The sequence below is a fragment of the Lagenorhynchus albirostris genome, chromosome 7, assembly GCF_949774975.1.
Source record: "Lagenorhynchus albirostris chromosome 7, mLagAlb1.1, whole genome shotgun sequence".
Lineage (NCBI taxonomy): Eukaryota > Metazoa > Chordata > Mammalia > Artiodactyla > Delphinidae > Lagenorhynchus > Lagenorhynchus albirostris.
Window position 1 is genome coordinate 50,928,433 of NC_083101.1, and position 17,738 is coordinate 50,946,170.

At 41.6% G+C, this 17,738-nt stretch overlaps 1 protein-coding gene across 1 annotated transcript in view; it reads right to left on the minus strand.

The window, feature by feature from the left end:
• Window positions 1-17,738, minus strand: part of PGM5 (phosphoglucomutase 5) — a 186,510-nt gene that overhangs the window by 55,873 nt on the left and 112,899 nt on the right. Inside the window, exon 8 of the mRNA XM_060155011.1 lies at window positions 2,029-2,164. Within this exon, the coding sequence (XP_060010994.1) occupies window positions 2,029-2,164 (136 nt within the window). The remainder of the gene's footprint in view (window positions 1-2,028; window positions 2,165-17,738) is intronic.

Below are 17,738 nucleotides of genomic sequence, written 5' to 3' on the forward strand. Positions count from 1 at the left end.
ACTTTTTGGGAAGGTAAAACCTAGCCAAGCAGAGAGGGGCAGGAGGTTGGGATGAGAGGGTGTAGCAGGAGACAGAGAGGCACTGAAAGAGATTCAGAAGTTGAGAAAATACACTGATGTGACAGGTCACATCCAGTCTATGGCTGAGGTCATCAGACCAGCTGCCCAAATGCTCATCTTCATGCACATGCAGGTTCTAGCACTACCTTCCCCTCACTACCCCAAAACACCCCCTCTGACCATCACGCCCACCAACACACTTTCAAGGAAAGAAATTTCAAAATGGAGAATTCCTTCTGGGGTCCACTCACACAAGGAAAATCATCTGGGTTCTCAGATACAACTGCAGGCTCAGAATTAGTTAAGCCAGAATTGTTTAATTATCTCCTCCCCACCAAGAAAGCAGTCAGGCTAGAAATCATTTTCTTTCACAAGCACTTTTAACCTACCTTTCCCAGAGGCTGAAGGAAATGTTTACTTTCATTCTACCTATTCCCTTGCCTTTTTCTTTATCTCTGTGATCTCCTTGTACAGAAATCTGAAACATAATTCAAAGTCCTACAAGAATTTATACCTCCACTGCATTATATTCTCTAATATGGTATTTGTTATGAAAAAAGTAATTGTCATGTAACCTCTTGGCCACGAAAAAATGAACTATATTACAAGTACACTTATCATAATACCATGTCTTCAAAATGCTGGCAGAAAGCTAGATAATCATTCCACAAATTATGAGGAACGCATCCCTGACTCAGAGCGATCTCACTAAGCCAGAGGCTGGCAGTCATAATATATTTTATCAGGTTGGATTTTTTGGAGCAGCTTCAGGCAATAAAACGATTTGCTGTGCCAACTGGTCCCTTTGGTATGCCAAAAAAGCCCACAGGAATCAGGATTTTGGGCACTTGTTAGAAATACTAGTGAATAAAACAAGTTCCCGCCTGCCTTGAGAGTCCTTATTTTATAACACAATGAATAATTTGAGGTGATTTCCCGCCTGTCACATCCTCAGCCTTCTTAACTAAACAGACACCAAGAATATGATGGCGCTGTCTACATTTCCCACAGTATTGCAGTCTCTTTGATTCTACTGAAAACTATCACAGGCTTCCTTATTCTCTGATATTTATCTAAGTAAATGACCTCTTAAGAGAAGAAACAATCACCTTATAAGGGAAGTCTAAAGCTTTCTTTCTGTCCCTTAAGCTCTTGAAACGCAACCAAACATCCAAAGTAGTTAACTATTCATAAGCAAAGCCAATGAGGCACCGTCTCTGTTTTTAATACACAGAGAGCCGCTGAGACTACCCAAGGATTCCCTGCCCTAATCCCACATTCTCCACAGTTAACATCCTTTCCGACCACTGCTCCCCCTAAACCATGGCTTGGTACTAGCATATCTAGCAGGCAGCCACACAGCCAGAAGACTCTGCCCGCATCGCTTGCTTCAACAACAGGAAAGTGGTAGAAACCCCCAACCCTAAGCTCTTTGCCACTGACCTTTCCCCTCCCTCCTTCCCAGGGTAATATTTCTTTTTTCTGTAACTCCTTTCATGCGGACAAAACTTTAGCAAAATCTGGGGCTCCTGAGCCATGTGGTCCCTTCAGAGGATGCCAGCTCAGGCATCTTGGTTACAGTTTGGACCATTAGTGGGAACTTCTGTCTTTGCCTCCCTTTCCTTGATAATTATGGGTGGAGAGCCAACAAGGAAAGCCCCCAGTATGACTGTATAACTTTCATGGCCACCAAAGGACCTTTCAAGGTTCTGTAGTTCAGATTCCCTCTGGGGATGGCTGCCCACCGTACAGGCAGGATGAAAAGATGACAGGGGGGTGTCACCAGGGGAGGGGTACTCCTTGACACCACTGTTACCACCTCTCAGGGTTATCTGGCTCTAGCGTCTGTGCTCCTCAGATCTTCCTGAAAGATGCCTCCCTCCTAAGGTTCTAGCCCACTTTTTTTAAAAAAAACCTTCTCTAAGAGCAGTTTCCCAGGGTCCATACAGAGACCCTTGCCCTTCTCACCTGCAGTAGTAGTGGCGGCCAAATTTGGCCCAGTGATCTCGGACAATTTCCTCCACACTCTGCTTCCGGGCAGCGATAATGGAGAGCCAGACCAAGACAGCCCAGAGGCCATCTTTCTCCCGGAGGTGATCAGAGCCTATGGGAGAAAGGAACAGTCTGCTGAAGATTTGTTCACGGGGGAAAAGTTAAAGCTAAATGAACTATGAAGACCAGTTAGCACTTGAGTGTTACATTGAAATGGTAGGATATATTTATCTATTGTGTGAAAAACATGTCCCACAGGACTTCCCTGGTGGCGCAGTGGTTGGGAGTCTGCCTGCCGATGCAAGGGACGCGGGTTCGTGTCCCGGTCCGGGAGGCTCCCACGTGACGTGTAGCGGGTGGGCCCGTGAGCCATGGCCGCTGAGCCTGTGCGTCTGGAGCCTGTGCTCCGCAATGGGGGAGGCCACAACAGTGAGAGGCCCGCGTACCACAAAAAAAAAAAAAAAAAACCATGTCCCATAATAAACTTGCATTTCTAAAAGTATGCAACCGAAATTCAAATAACACAAAACAATATCAAAAAGTAAAATAAAATCCTGGAAGTTGTTGAAAGGATCCAAGAGCCAAGCTGACATCACATTTGACTAATGGTATCGTTCATTCAGTAAATATTCGGTGATCCTTACAGCACACCAAGCATTGGTCTAGGTACTAGGGATACGGCAGTGAACAGGATAGCTCTTTATTCAACAAGTTTGAATTCAAGAAGGCAGGGAGGCGACAGGAAAGTAGATGAAAGAACAACATGTGTCAAATAAGGACAAGAGCTATGAAAAAAATTAAACTGGGTGATAATGTCACAGAGCACGATATCAGCAAAGACTTCCTTACTAGGGCAGTGCAGCTCACCTAGAGTGGGGTTGAATGGTACTCCCTAACCCCACTCTACCCGCCGAAGATATGGCCACCCAGAACCTGTGAATGTGACCTTATCTGGGGAAATAGTCCTGCAGATATAATTAAGTTAAGGATGTTGGGGTGAGATCAGCCTGGATTACCCAGGTGGGCCCAAAATCCAATGACAAGTATTCTGAGAAGAGAAGACACAGGGAGGAGAAATCCAAAGGAGCAGGTTATGTGAAGACAGAAGTGGAGATGAGAATTATGCTGCCACAAGCCAAGGAAGGCAGGGAGACACCAGAAATTGAAAGAGGCAAGGAAAGGTTCTCCCCTAAAGACTTCAGAGGAAGCATGGCTCTGCCAACACCCTGATTTCAGACTTCTGGCCTCCACAACTAGAAGAAAATTAACTTCTGCTGTTTTAAGCCACCCAGTTCTCGGTAATTTGTTATGGCAGCATTAGGAAACGAATACAGGTAGTCAGGGTCAGCCCCGCTGAAGTGATGATACGTGAGCTGATACCCGAGAAGAAGGAGTCAGCCATGCAGAGATCTGGGGACAAAGCACAAAGTCCCTGAGGCAGGAAGGAACTGGGAAGCTTATTCCTCTAGCTATTTACATAGAAAGAGAGGCAGCTCATATTGTGGCATTCACACGATCAAGTGTGCAGGCTAAACAGGTAGCTTCCTGTGCAAAAAGAACCCAGAGGAATATGTTGGAGGCTCATTTAAGCATCTGTCTATTGGCCAACTGTAAGCTCTGTCCTGAATACAAAGGAATGTGTTGTAGTGTAAGAAAGGTGATATAATGGAAAAAGCATGGGGAAGGCTTTGGAATTAGGGTTTAAAACTAAACTCTTCTACTACCCCGGAATGTGAGAAGTTATCGCAAAGTTGTTAACCTTTCTGAGTCTCAGCTTCTCATCTGTAAAATGGGGACACCATCACCAATCTTGTCGGGTTGTCATATGAATTTAATCACACTCAGTGGGTAGGCTCTGGAGTCAGATTGCTCACATTCAAATTCTGGCTCAGCCACTGACCTTTGTGTGACTTGCTGTCCTCATCTGTAACATAGGGAAATAATAGCCCCTCCCTCATGGGTTACTATCATGATGAAGTAACTAAATACGCCCAGGTATTTGGATCAATGACTGGGATGTCACAAGTGGTTGTCTTGTTGTCGATCTTACTGGTAATTCACATAAAGTACCAACCTGGTGCTGATTCCTCAAAACGTGCTTTGAGGCAAATTGTTCTCAGTCATTCATTTAATTTTATCCTCTGACTCTAGCTACAGCAATGTCTTAAGACCAGGAGACTGGGACCAGGGGTTGGATCATTTCTTCTTGCAACAGAGCAATAAGAATGGACAACAGTACTTGGGTTTCAGGGCTATGAAACATAGAAACTCAGAAAGGAAGACCCAATGACACAGAACTGTTTAAACTTTGAAAATGGACTGAAACAATACACCTTAGTTAAGTTAGGCAGCTTTGAGAATGTCTCACCAAAGCTATGGACCATTTATACTTCTTGGTACATTTGCAGTGTTAAATGTTAAATGTTTTTCCTCAAAAAGAAAAACATACAACCTTGAGAGGACAGTGAAGATACTTAAAAGGAGAAATGATCAAGTCTTTGACTCCTCCATACACTGGTCAATGGTCTGCTGATGACACTTTTAGATGTCTGGTTGTGAGAACCAGACATCTTCTAGTTAGACATCTTCTAGCCTGAGAAGACCCTGGGCTTTTAATCATCACAGCATGGAGTGACTCTAGTCCCATCCAAGGCACTCTGCACACTGCTACAAAAATGGAAGAAATTTGGAAGATGCTGGGTTAGCTCCATGGCCTAGTGCAAAAAAAGAAGTCTAGGAAGCCCTGCCCAGTGGGATAATTTCAAAATCCTTTGTCCTTTTACAGCTGAAAAAAAAATCACTTTTATTTACTGTCTAGAGAGAAATACCTTTTTGTTTTAAAACATGGGCTTTGCATACCTTGAATCTCCAGCTGGATTACATTACCTAGAGATAGACCCATTAGATGATAAGTCTGACATCTGATAAGATGTCATAACTTAGGGGAGAGAGACATAAAGTTATTTTAGCAGAATCAAAAAAAAAAAAAAGCCCACACAAACCCACCTCAACCCTTTGTCGCCAGCCACATAGTAAATTGTGAACTGGCTTGGATATTCTCACCTACAAGTTAAACATTGCCCAGATTCATAAGGGGTCAATGATCAAGAAAAATTAACTGTGCTCTTTACAGCTGTTTGAGGTGGGGGATAGAGACACTGATGACTTGCAATTACACACACATGATTCCACTGAACTCTCATAATGTGCTTTAGAGGGGGCTTTGGGGAAACAACTTTCCTTTTAATAACTCTAAGGCAAGTGAACTATAATGCCGTATCCGTGACAGATAAATTCAACAGGAAGTGCAGAAAATACAAAGGCATCAAATGGTTTCCTAAAACCCCACTATAAACAGAGTGAAAATGGATGCGAGAAATGCTGACACTATATATGACAGGACTAATAGACTTTATATTAAAAATGTTTTTATAAGTTAATCAGAAAAAGAGGAACCCCAATAGATAACTGGGTGGATAGGCACAAATGAGCAATTTTCAAGAGAAAAATATTAACAGTCAAAAACATTTGAAAAAATGTTCAATCTCACCTCAGTCAAAGAAAAGTCCATAAAATGGAATCCCATCTGGGGACTTTCAAATTAGCAAGCGTTCATTAGGGGCAGGGGAACACCTAGTACTAGCAAAGTACCAGTGTAAACGTGTACAGTTTGGTGGAATAATTTGGCAATAATAATCAACAGCCTTAAAATAGCAACCAGCTTTGGACCCAGCTATCTATTTCTTAAATTTTAGTCAAAGGGACATTCACTAAAGCAGCTTAAAGGAGAGAGAAAGTTGAAGAAATAATAAAAAGGAAAAAAAATTGTTTCTAAAAGAAGAAGTTGAAAAATGAATACTAATTGTTAAAGAATAGGAAATGGTGGAAAATGCATACAAAAACTTGTGTAGATAGATAAAATATTGAATAAGAATCTTTGGTAACACATGGAATGATGTTCATCCAATTTTAAAACAAGTTAAAAAATCAGGTTACCAAAAAAGAGTATTCAGTATTTTTTTGGTAGAAAAACACATTTAGATATGTATTTATGTGTGTGCACAGGTTATCAACAGGATACACGCCCAGCTGTTAACAGTGTTATCTCTGAAGCAGTAGAACTGCGAATGTTTTGCTTCTTTTTCCTTTGCAGTATTTCCACAATAAATGTATATTATTTTCATTATAAGAAAAAAATTTTAAAGTGGTCAACGGTGTGTACAAATTCACATTTGAAAACATGAAATCCCATACCAAGGGTTAGCTGGGATATTAAAGGGATCAACACCGCTGATGAACAAGTGATGAATTTTGAACCTATTGCTCATCCCATTTCTTAGATTGAGTAATAGCTATTTAGAGCATAGAGACTGTATCTGACTCCCTCGTGGGGCTCACAGGTTTTGGGATGAGGTTCAGGATGTACTGTAAGGCTTTAGGACTTGACAGAAAATGAGAACAGGGAAGGCAGTGCACTGCTGAGCTGTCAACATTAGCCTTGGGGGAAGCTGGGCTTAGGGGATGTGTTTCGTTCACCTCACAGGGAGACTCCACTAGCAAGGACAAAGCTTCAGATTCATCCCAATAGCCCCTAGGGCATTTCTACTATTGCTGACAGCCCACGAAGAGGGGCTCACTCAGCCTGTGTTTCACTCCCTATCTTCCCAGGCAAAATCTCTACACTGTGAACAGTTAAACAGTTGTTTGGGGAAAAACAAATAAAATAGCTCTTTTACTTCATATATGCACAGCTGCTCCATCTTTAGAACATGAGATTCCAGAAAAAAATTCTTCGGCACTAATATTTATACATGCATACTATTGCCTGTACAATTTTTAATAGATTTTATTTTTTAGAGCAGTTTTAGCTTCCTAGCAAAATTGAATGAAAAGAACGGAGAGTTCCATAAGAGTCTCTGTCTTCACACAAACACAATCTCCCCACCATCAATATCCTGCACCAGAGTGGGCTGTTTGTTACAAATGATGAACCTACACTGACACATCATCACCCAAAGTCCATAGTTCAGGTGAGGGTTCACTGATGGTGTTGTACATTCTATGGGTTTTGACAAACATATACCCACCATTACAGTATCATACAGAACAGTTTCACTGCCCTAAAGTTCCTCTGTGTTCTGACTATTCATCCTTCCCTCCCTTGTAGCCCCTGGCAACCACTAATCCTTTTATTATCTTTATTGTTTTGCCTTTTCCAGATTATCAAATCATTGGACTTTTTAGTTTGGCTTCTTTCACTTAGTAATATGCATTTCAGGTTCCTCCATGTCTTTTCATGTCTTAATAGCTCATTTCTCCTTAGCATTGAGTAATACAGTACAATTTTTGAAGTTTGCTTTCTCTGGATTTCTGGCTGGTGGTGCAGCCAGAGCTTGCCACCTGGTTCAGAACACTGCAAGAAGCTTTAACCCATATTTCCAAAGCCTGTAAGTACCACTCAACTGGTCTTCCTCTATCCAGGCTAGCCCAGCCTGAAGCCCACTCAGACTTGCTTTGACCAGCCTGGAAAAGCAGTCATCCCCACCCAGATACCAGAAGGAAGGGGCTCAGCTCTCCCCGCCACAACTCCAGGAAAAACTGACACCAAAAACAGGTCTATTTTTTTCTTATCAGAAACATCCCTACTCTTCTATTCCCTAAAACTAGACTTTGAATTTTCTCAAGCTTTAAAACCATATTACTTTGAGCTAGGCAGTACACCAGTAAGTATACTGACATAAAAGAAACGGGGGAAAAAAAGAGAGTACTCAATCTCAAAGGAATTTTCCTCAAATGGAAATGCCAGCACGGGCAAATCAACTCAATAAAACACCACACATGTTACTAAAAGATCAAGTCATCTCAGCTGAAACTCAGATCAGGAAAGTCTGAATTTGTCATTTGGGAAAATATAAATCATTATGCACCTGTTGCCAACTCCAAGCTAGAAATAAGTTAGTGGTTCTCAACCCAGGCTACCCATTAGAATCTCCTAAAGAACTTATTAAAAATACCAATGCTCAGGCCCCACCCCGGACCAATAAAATCAGAATTTTTGGCAATGGGACCCAGGCATCAGTATATATATTTTTTAATTCCTTGGGTAATTTTTATGAGCAGCCAGAGTTGAGAACCTGTTTTAAGAGAAACCTACTCAAAACAGTCCCATATCGGGGGCAGATTACTTAGGGGTAGTGAATCAGGCCTCTTCCTCTATTTGCTCAAATTTGGCACTAAAGGAAAGTGGTCATTGGTCTCTAGTTCGATGGATGCCCCTGGCCCTAGTCGGGGGTGGGGGGGGCTCTCACTGGAGCCAGCTTCAGTATCATGGTGTTCCCCCACCCCTTTTGTCTGGAAATCTTGTGAGGGCCTTGCCAAATGTGGGGTAACCAACTCATCCTGGTGTGCCTGGGACTCTCCCCATTTTAACAGGAAATGAACAATGTCCCAGGAAACCTCTCCATCCCATGCATACCAAGGTGGCCGGCCAGCTGATAAGGAAGGCCACTTGCTCAAAGAGGCTCCTGACGGTGTTCAGGATATGTGCATATACAGCACGTATCTAAGCACACATAGTTCCTAGAGCCAGAAACGATAGGAAGTATATCTGTATACTTGCTCTTGATGCAGTTACACAGCAAGATAAATTCCATTTTTGGAAGAATAACAGCAAGGCACCGGGCACTTCACTCAGTACTTTATACATCTATTATCTAATTTTGACAATTTGATAGCTTCTCTTTACAGATAAGAGATTGAGGTTAGGTCATTTGCATGAAGTCACATGGCCACTAAGGGGTGAAAAGAAGATTCACACCTGGGCAGTTTGGCTCCAACGCCTGTGGACATAACCACTGCTGGAAATGCCCAGTAAAGCCAGTGGTCCTCAGGAGCTGCAATGAGGTAGATAAAGTGCCCCAGGTGGTTAGACCTGAGGCAACCCTTCTGAAGATCTGGGTGATGGATTGGTATTTTTTCCTCCTCACACGAGACATTCAGGAGAAGTTGCCAAATTTCCCTTTACTTCTCCTCTCCTATCGATTTGCCCTTTTCATTTACAGACGAAGTTTTCATTAATTTGCAGTGAAATTCTTTCCATCCTCTTTTTATCCACTCAAGGATTTGTCTTTTCAAAATAGTGAAGTCATGAGGGAACACTGGGAGGCAGCCCTTGCAGGGAATCGGAGATTTGAGAACGTGCTATTGAACTGTGACAGGTTGTTGTTTTTGTTGTTTTTTTTCCGTGTCTCAAATTGCTCATGTTCAGCTCTTTAAATCTGGCCAAAAAGCAGGGCTCATGGAAAAATTGTCACTTTTCCATGCTTAAAAAGAAACGCTTATTGGGCTTCCCCGGTGGCGCAGTGGTTGAGAGTCTGCCTGCCCATGCAGGGGACATGGGTTCGTGGTCCAGTCTGGGAAGATCCCACATGCTGTGGAGCGGCTGGGCCCGTGAGCCATGGCCGCTGAGCCTTCGCGTCCAGAGCCTGTGCTCCGCAACGGGAGGGGCCACGACAGTGAGAGCCTCGCGTACCGCAAAAAAAAAAAAAAAAAAAAAAGAAATGCTTCTTAAAAAATTAATGCTCTAAAATGTTTACAATTGGAAAACAAAGCTGTCCTGCATGTAAGCGGGTCAGAGCCAGCTGTCAGCTCAGAAAGGTAGGATGGCAGTAACCGACCGTGTAGCTCATGCTGTGCTGTGGGCATCCTGGCTCCCAAGGCTATGTAACAATAAATTTGATGATGATGATGAAAATAATAATAATAGTGTTTGACACAATAATGCAGCAGGGCTCTTGGCTAGTATCCTGACCGTTGCAACACCCTGTAAACTCCATGAGGGAAGGACCCGTATCTGAAATGACTCATCATTCTATCCTGGCCCTGGCTCATAGAAGGTGCACAGTAAACCTTCACTGAATGAGTAAATGAACGATTAGGTGAAACTCTAGTATGTAGTGTGATTCATCAGATTCACTCCTCACTAAAAGCTAGAAGCAACCTAAAAAGATATATGGGAAAAAACTTTATAGATCATCCCATTGAACAGATTCAGCTTACAGAGGAAACTGAGGCCCAAAGAAGTGATCTGTGTAAGGAAGTTCAATGACAGAGAGGGGGAGTCAAGGTCTAACTGGGTCTAACTGGGACTGTCATCTCCTGGTGCTGTGTTGCTTACATGACACCATTCTTCCACGTCCCCGGCATGCATTCCATCCCCATCTAAAAGAATTAACCAGATGGGAGAAAAGGACACCTTTGGCATGTCCTTAAACAGGAGCAGCAGAGTAAGACTGGGTTTGAATCCTGGCTCTGCCGTGTTAACTTGGCCAGTGGTTCGACTTTCCTCTCTAAGCCTCAATTACCTTATCTGTGGTCATTATGGTCCCTAGTTCATTTTAGAGTCAAGAAGTCTCAGTGAAATGACATATAGGAGGCCCTAAGAATGTACTTATCACTCAAGAGATGCTCAATAAATAACAAGTATTAGTACTGTTTCATTAACACAGCAGCCTACAGCAGCCAGGCCATCTATCCCATCTATCCCAGAGGAGGAGAAAGCGTTAACTACGTCAGGGCTGGTCAGCTGACACTTGTCCCTCACAGGAGCAAGCCAAGGTACGGGACAGTGGGACCTCCTGACTCGTATGTCCCATCCCACTTCTTTGTCTCCAGTGCTGATGGGAACAACACAACCCTCTAAGAATTATTCCTTGCTTGGTCATAAGCTGAACCAGAAATCTCTCGAGCAGGTTTAAAGCCTGCACCACAGGGTTGAGGACCTGTCACTCTTTAGGCATTGTACTTTGTTCTCAGTGGGGCTACCTGGCACCTGGGAGAGAGCAGCAGGGGAAGCCTCAAAGCACAACTTTAGGGACTGCATCTTAAATACCAAGGGATGGGCCCCCTTGTTAAAAGCCCCCTAGTAGACACTGTGAAAGGAAACCCTTAGTCTGTTTGGAATTCTTCAATCCCTGAAGATCGAAGAATGATTTCCCAGGATTCCCAGTCCCAGCATGCACGGGTAAGTGTGGACACAGCCTCAGAGGGAGGCCCCATTCCTTTCTTTCTGCTCCACACTTTGGTGTCACACAACACCCCTCTTGCCACTTTTCATCATTGAAAGGGTCAGTGGAACTGGAACTGTGGCGACCCCAAGAAAAGGTTTTGTTTTGTTTTGTTTTTGATGGAGACATTCTTTCCACTCCAGGTGGGAGCTCTCTTTCCCAGCACAGGTGTTGAGAGTTTGTAGAGGGTCCAGAGGAGAGTTTCAGTTTTCAGAGTTTACAACGAGGCTCTTGGGGAGTGTCAAGCACAGCACCTCTGTGCTCTGGCCCAGCCTAGATTGAATTGCACATGTGCACACAGCCTGTTTCAACTTGCCCAGCAGAGAAATTGCTCTCCTTGTGCTGATAATGCTGTCATCACGGCCTCCTCACGTCACATCTGCTACCCAGCCAAATTTACACAAATCGGCCAGAAATAAGAGAAAGAAATGTGGTAGAACCTCAATAATCTGAAACTCACAGATATATGGGCCTCCTTCTCTGGCCTAGAGACTGGACAGATGTGAAAACTGCCAAATGTAGAGTTAATGATTATCTAAATAGGGAATGAACTAAAGCTTTCCTTTATTGTACCTTAAAAAAATCTGGCATTAAATAAAAATAACTGTATAAGTAAGAGACAGTTAAACCTATTCAATATTCAACAGCACTCCTGTGAACCTAATCTTGAGTTAGGATGTACATAGTTCATGTGTGAAATACAGATGAAGAAGCAGGTATGGAACTTGAAAGTGTTATATACTGTTTAACTGTTACGGAAAATAAAATGTCCATTCACCAAGCAACCAGAGAGTAAGTCAGTAATATGAAGCATAAGACAATAGAGCAGAGAATGTCTCTGCTAAAGGCTGTAAGAAGATCTTTATATACAAAAGATCACTAAAGCTGGAACCCGGCCGCTACTGAACACGGCTATTTACAGGTAATTGTCAGCAGCCTCCACTCCCCCCCAGGAAATAAATACGTTAATAAAATGAATTATAAATACTTAACAGGATTTAAATTTTTTAATCTGTTCATTAACACAGGTCTTGGGAATGAATTTTCCTAGAAGCACTTTGTTCGCTATTAATTTGTGCTAATAATGATGTGATAATTGAAAGTACCAAAAGTTTATTTCAAAATTTTATATAATTCCAATTTTAATATCATTCATAAAATCCTTCCTCACCGCCTTCCAACTGGTCTATATTTATGTGGTTTTGTTTTCATGAATTCTCCCAAATCTTGGGATACCCTAATGCCCAGATTTCCAGAAATACAACCACTCAAGAATGATAAAAATATAACTACTAACAATGCAAAGAAGAAATACCAAAATGGAAATTCTTTGTTTCTTCCTCCCTTCTTTCCTTCCATCCATCTACCTTCCATCCACCTTTCCTCCCTTTCTCCCTTCCTCCCTCCCTCCCTTCCTTCCTTCCTTCCTTCCTTCCATCCTTCCATCCAACCCACAACCACTCAAAGCCTATTATATATATAAGAAATAGAGCTGAGCAAGAGAGACATGGCCCCTGTCCTCAGGGCATTTACGGTTGCATGGCAAGCAGAGGGATCCAGAAAAATCTCAAAAGACTGGAAAGATACTCGAGATTTCCTGTGAATAAAACACATACATACTCTGGGCCTCTTCCTTTTGTGCTAGAGACTGGAGAGATATAAAAATTGCCAAGGTCAAGAGCACCAGAGTTCACAGTGAAAAAAGTTGGTGTGACAATGAGAGACAAGTCATGTTGGTGCCAGGAGACCTGGATTCAATTCCAAATTTCCAGAAAGAGATGGAGGTATACAAAAGGCTTAGCAATGCCCCCAGTGCATACTAAGTGCTCATTTAAAAAGATAATTGTTATTATTGTGAAGAACTCAACAGAGAGCACTTTCTTGGAAAGAGAAAACACTGTTGTATTGCCTGATTTTATTTGGCAAATTTATATGGCTACTGACATTAACTTTTTAAAAATACATAACAAAAGTAATAGTAATACTCAAGATGGTGATCAGCTTGGAGGTCTTCCAGGCATTCACAAACAGAGCAATTCTTTATGTTACCTGTAAAGGGACAAGCTTTGGCGTGATAATTCATACACTCCCCAGATGGTATGACTTCTTACAAAACTGATGACAATGATAGCAACCAATAGAGCATCATCAAGAAATTGCCCCCAAACCTCAAAGTTTTTGGTTTTTTAGCTCTTAGTTTTAGTATTTTAGTACATCCCCTTTTGTGTATGGGAACAAGTCCAGATTCCTTCCAATTTGGAACTGGAGAGAGTTAGCCAGAATGCCATTTAGATGAACAGCTTTCTTCTGTTAAAGGATTTGTAAAATGTTCTCCTTTCTCTCGGAAAAGAGTTTTCCAAAGCCCTTCCCAGGAAGTGGATGAATATCTGGCTCTAGCACAAAAGATGATTTGGCTTCTGAAATGACCTTGGTTCTTTGACAGAGCAATAAATATAGGCTTCCTATTGTCCAGGACCTGCACCTTTCCACAGGAGAGAAGCCTGAACTCTGATCCTATCACCAGCTTGTTACCTTGGAAAGTTCTGGGAGCTCAAGATGCCGGCTGATTTTCCCCTGAGGGAAATTTCCACTCAGGGTATATCCTTCTTCTCTTGCGCAAAAAGCTTGGCATTCCTGAGCCTGAGGCAGATCCGTATTTTCAAGGTTTCTTGGCACTAAACTATGCTTTCCTAGTTGGTACACAGCTCCATGCCCCAGGGGCACTGAAAAAGGCCTCCACTAGAGAAAGCTTTGATAAGTTTTAGAAGTGTCTCCCTAGTCTCAGGTCTAAAATCTTGCCATCTCTCTGCTTTCTCCTTCCTTAATTAGCCCACTTGGTTTTGAGAACTATATCCCAAGGTAGATGGGGAGCTCCTGTGGTCAGCTGACTTTTACAGGCTGGAATTGTAAGGGGTCAGAGAGACCATGTGGCTTGTCTGTAGGTGGCAGGTGAGGGTCTTGAACGTACTCATCAGCCTCACATTCCAGGCCTCTAGACTTCCTGAACCGAACTTGGGGTGGCATCTCAGACACACTCTTTCTACCATTCCTGATGAAAAACAAATACTGGTTTTCACTAGAGTAATGTTTCCTACTCCTGACTGCTCATCAGAATTACATGAGGATACTTAATTAAAATGCAGACTCTCAGGCTCCACCTTGCCAGGGATTCCAAGCAAGGATAGGATAGAAAAATCTATATTTTTAGCAAGCTTCCCAGGTGATTCTTACACATTCAGCTCAGTGCCTCTCCAAGAACCGGCATTAATGAGGAACAGCATGAATCCACTTTTTCCTTCCAAGACTGAGTGGTCCAGTTCCTCAGGCCTTCTAACAGTCATTCACTGTCGGGTGCTGGAGAGATGGAATTAGCCATCGCTTTCATCGGAAAGACTGATCAGCACAGTGGAAAGCAGCATACACCGTATGGGCAGGAGACCTTTTAGTTCAACTGCAATTTAATTCAAGTGGAGGCCTTTTCCAGGCTCTGGGGCCCTGGGTGAGTCACTTAACTACTTCTTGGGTTCAGGAGCTTCACCTGGCAAATCAGGCCAGTGTCACCAGAACCTGAAGAATGGTGGGGGTGGGCAATACCTTTAGAGCTCTACACATTGAAAAATCTCTTGTGCTCCTTGAAAGGAAAATGGCAAGCAAATATAACCGTGACAGGCTTTTAAAAGTCCCTTCTAGTCCAGCCTACATGTTGCAATCAGCATAACAGTCTGAAAGCAAAGCTTGCTGGAAAGTGGCTGCAAGCAGACCTCCCCCCGGGAAGACCATGGTTTCCTACTTCCAGTTGAGTCAAGTCTCAACGTCTAAGCTAGGCAGGCAAAGGGCTTCAGAAATGAGCCCCTCCCCACTGGTATTTCCAAGACTGTTTCTTGATACTCCCTTCTCTACCCTACGCTATACGTCAGAGGTTAGTGAACTACAGCCCATGGGCCAAATTTGGACTTAGGCCTATTTTTGTAAGTAAACTTTATTGGCACACAGCCATACTCATTTATGTACTGTCTATGGCTGCTTTTGTGTTACAGTTACTGAGTTGAGTAATTGTGGAAGAGACCGTACATAGCCTCTCAGTTCACAAAGCCTAAAATATTTACTATCTGGCCCTTTACAGAAAAAGTTTGCCAACCCCTGATATAGACCAGTCTTTTTCAGTCTTTTGGCCATGACCCACAATAAATACATTTTACTGTGAGATCTAGCAAACACGTAGATACCTGTGCACATATTTACATATAAATATTTCTCAAAATAACATTTACCTTTCCTAAATACAATGCATTCTCATAGTTTCTAGCCTATTATGTTTTCTTAAACAGCTGTTCACGACTATACCAACCTCATGACACCAAATTAGTCTTGATTCATGTTTGGAAAATACTTCTCTAGACAAACTGAACAGCTAGCTACTTACAACACATGGCCCCTCCTCTCCCACTTCTATTCCTTTCTTGATATTGCTGCCCCCATCTGACAAGGCTCTGTCCTTTCATCTTTATGTGTGCAAATCCTTCCCATTCTTTAAGAACTACGCAAATTCCATCTCTTCCAGGAAGTCTGCTTTGAGCCTCCAGTTCCAAACCACTTTCTCCTTTTCTCATCTCCCACAGCACTTTTTCTATTCCTCTATTGTGGAACTTTAAAGTTTCTGCTTTGTAGAAAACTCACCTGTGCATCTTTCTAACTATGTACCCTAAAGGTCTTGAATTTCTTAAGGCTATGGGCTTTTTTGTATTCTACATACCATCCAATACAGTGCCTTGTACTCTGTAAGTACTTCATCCTTTAATTTAAAGACTATAAATTTATGGTCTGTTGTAAGCACTCAACAAATGTTTATAAAGACAGAGAGAGACAAAGAGAGAGAGAGAGAGAGAGATAACCTGGACTTATCAGTTTCCATTCCAGTTGCTAGATTTGTGTTATTTTAATAACCAGCAGGGAGAATTATTATATACAATATACAATCCCTGATTTTTTGAGTCACAGTCACTGGTTTAGACACACAGAACACCAAAGAGGATACACAGAACACCTATTTTTAGGGCCTCAGCAGAGAAAAAGTATAACAGTTTCAACTATCCCAAGCAGACCTGCCATCCATAAGTTCTGAGATCAGACAGTAGTAATTGAGAGAACTTGATATGATCTCTCTTTTTCCAAGGAGAAAAAGGTGCCTGCCAACCCTTCTGCACCATTAATGCTATTAGCGTCTAGCTGATTTTGGTAAAAGGAGAAAATTTCCCAGGAGAAAATTCCTTCAGGAACCCTGACATAGCCTGAAATGCTGTCATTATGACTAGTTAGAGTGGTTTTACTGCAATCTGTTTAAGCATGACCAAATAAGACTTATTCTTAGGAATTCAAGGATGGTTTGGTATCAGCAAATCAATCGTATTTCATTACATTAACATAATAAAGGAGAAAAAACATTAATATATCACTTGATTCTGAAAGGGCACCTTCCATCAGCCATTTATAATATGATTCTAAGAAATATTAGAATAGGAAAAAAAACTACATAAGCATGATAGGGATTTTACCAATATTAAAACGAAATCATCAAAATAGATGGTAAAATACTGAATTGATTTCCATTAAAATCATGAACTATCACAATTGTTATTTAATATTATTTTGAAGATTGCAGCTAGTGCCATAAGAATATGAAATAAAAGATCTAAATATTAGAAAACACAAAAAATCTTTAGTCATAACTTATATGACTGTATACCTAAAAATGTAGACTTTTTAGAAAAGAAAATGTCATAATTAATTATAGAATCTGTTAAGGTGGCTGTGAACCAGAGAAAAGGCATATTAATCAATAGCTTTTCTTTATCTGTTATATGTTTATATGTTATATAAACAAATTAGAAAGGAAAATGAAGATATTAACATTAAAATCAAAGCTGTTAAAAGCTCTATAGGACATATGACCCAGTTTCTTCAATGAATAAATTAGAAAGAGAAAATGTAGAGGGAGAAATGCAGATTAAAAGAGACTTAAGAGGTATCAACGAGTTATGATGTAAGATCTTTTGGATCCTAATTGTAAAAATTTATCGAGGGAAATGTTGAGAATAGGAGAAATTATTAAGAAATTACTTTTGGAGTTCCACTTCTGCACTTCTGTTTAGGATGTGCAAATCTATAAGAGAATGTCACTCCCATCCCAGTAATAAGAAAAGGCCAGGAAACTACAGCATAACTTTAAAAAAAAAAATCTGAGGTCACAGGAAATAAAGTGAATTCCAAAGAGTCTCAAGGCAAGACAGGACACAAACCATCTCACCTTTAGCAGAGCACAGGAGAAAGAGGATGCTTCCATACAAGTGAATAATAAGAAGTCACATAAGTTTTAAACATTCTTAAAGGCCAAGTATAGCCTAATATGATAGTTTTAAATTACTTGGAGTCCCAGATATGAAGGGCACATTCCAAGTTATTTCCCATAGGCTCCACTGGGTACTCACAAGAAAGACTGGAAAAAGAGAGAGAGAGACTTGGTGGTGCTGACATGCAGGAAATGATCAACTCCTGCCAAGAGATAAGCCTGAAACCCTTCTAGTTCCCCAAACATTTCTTTCATAGGAAACAAAAGCCTTAAGC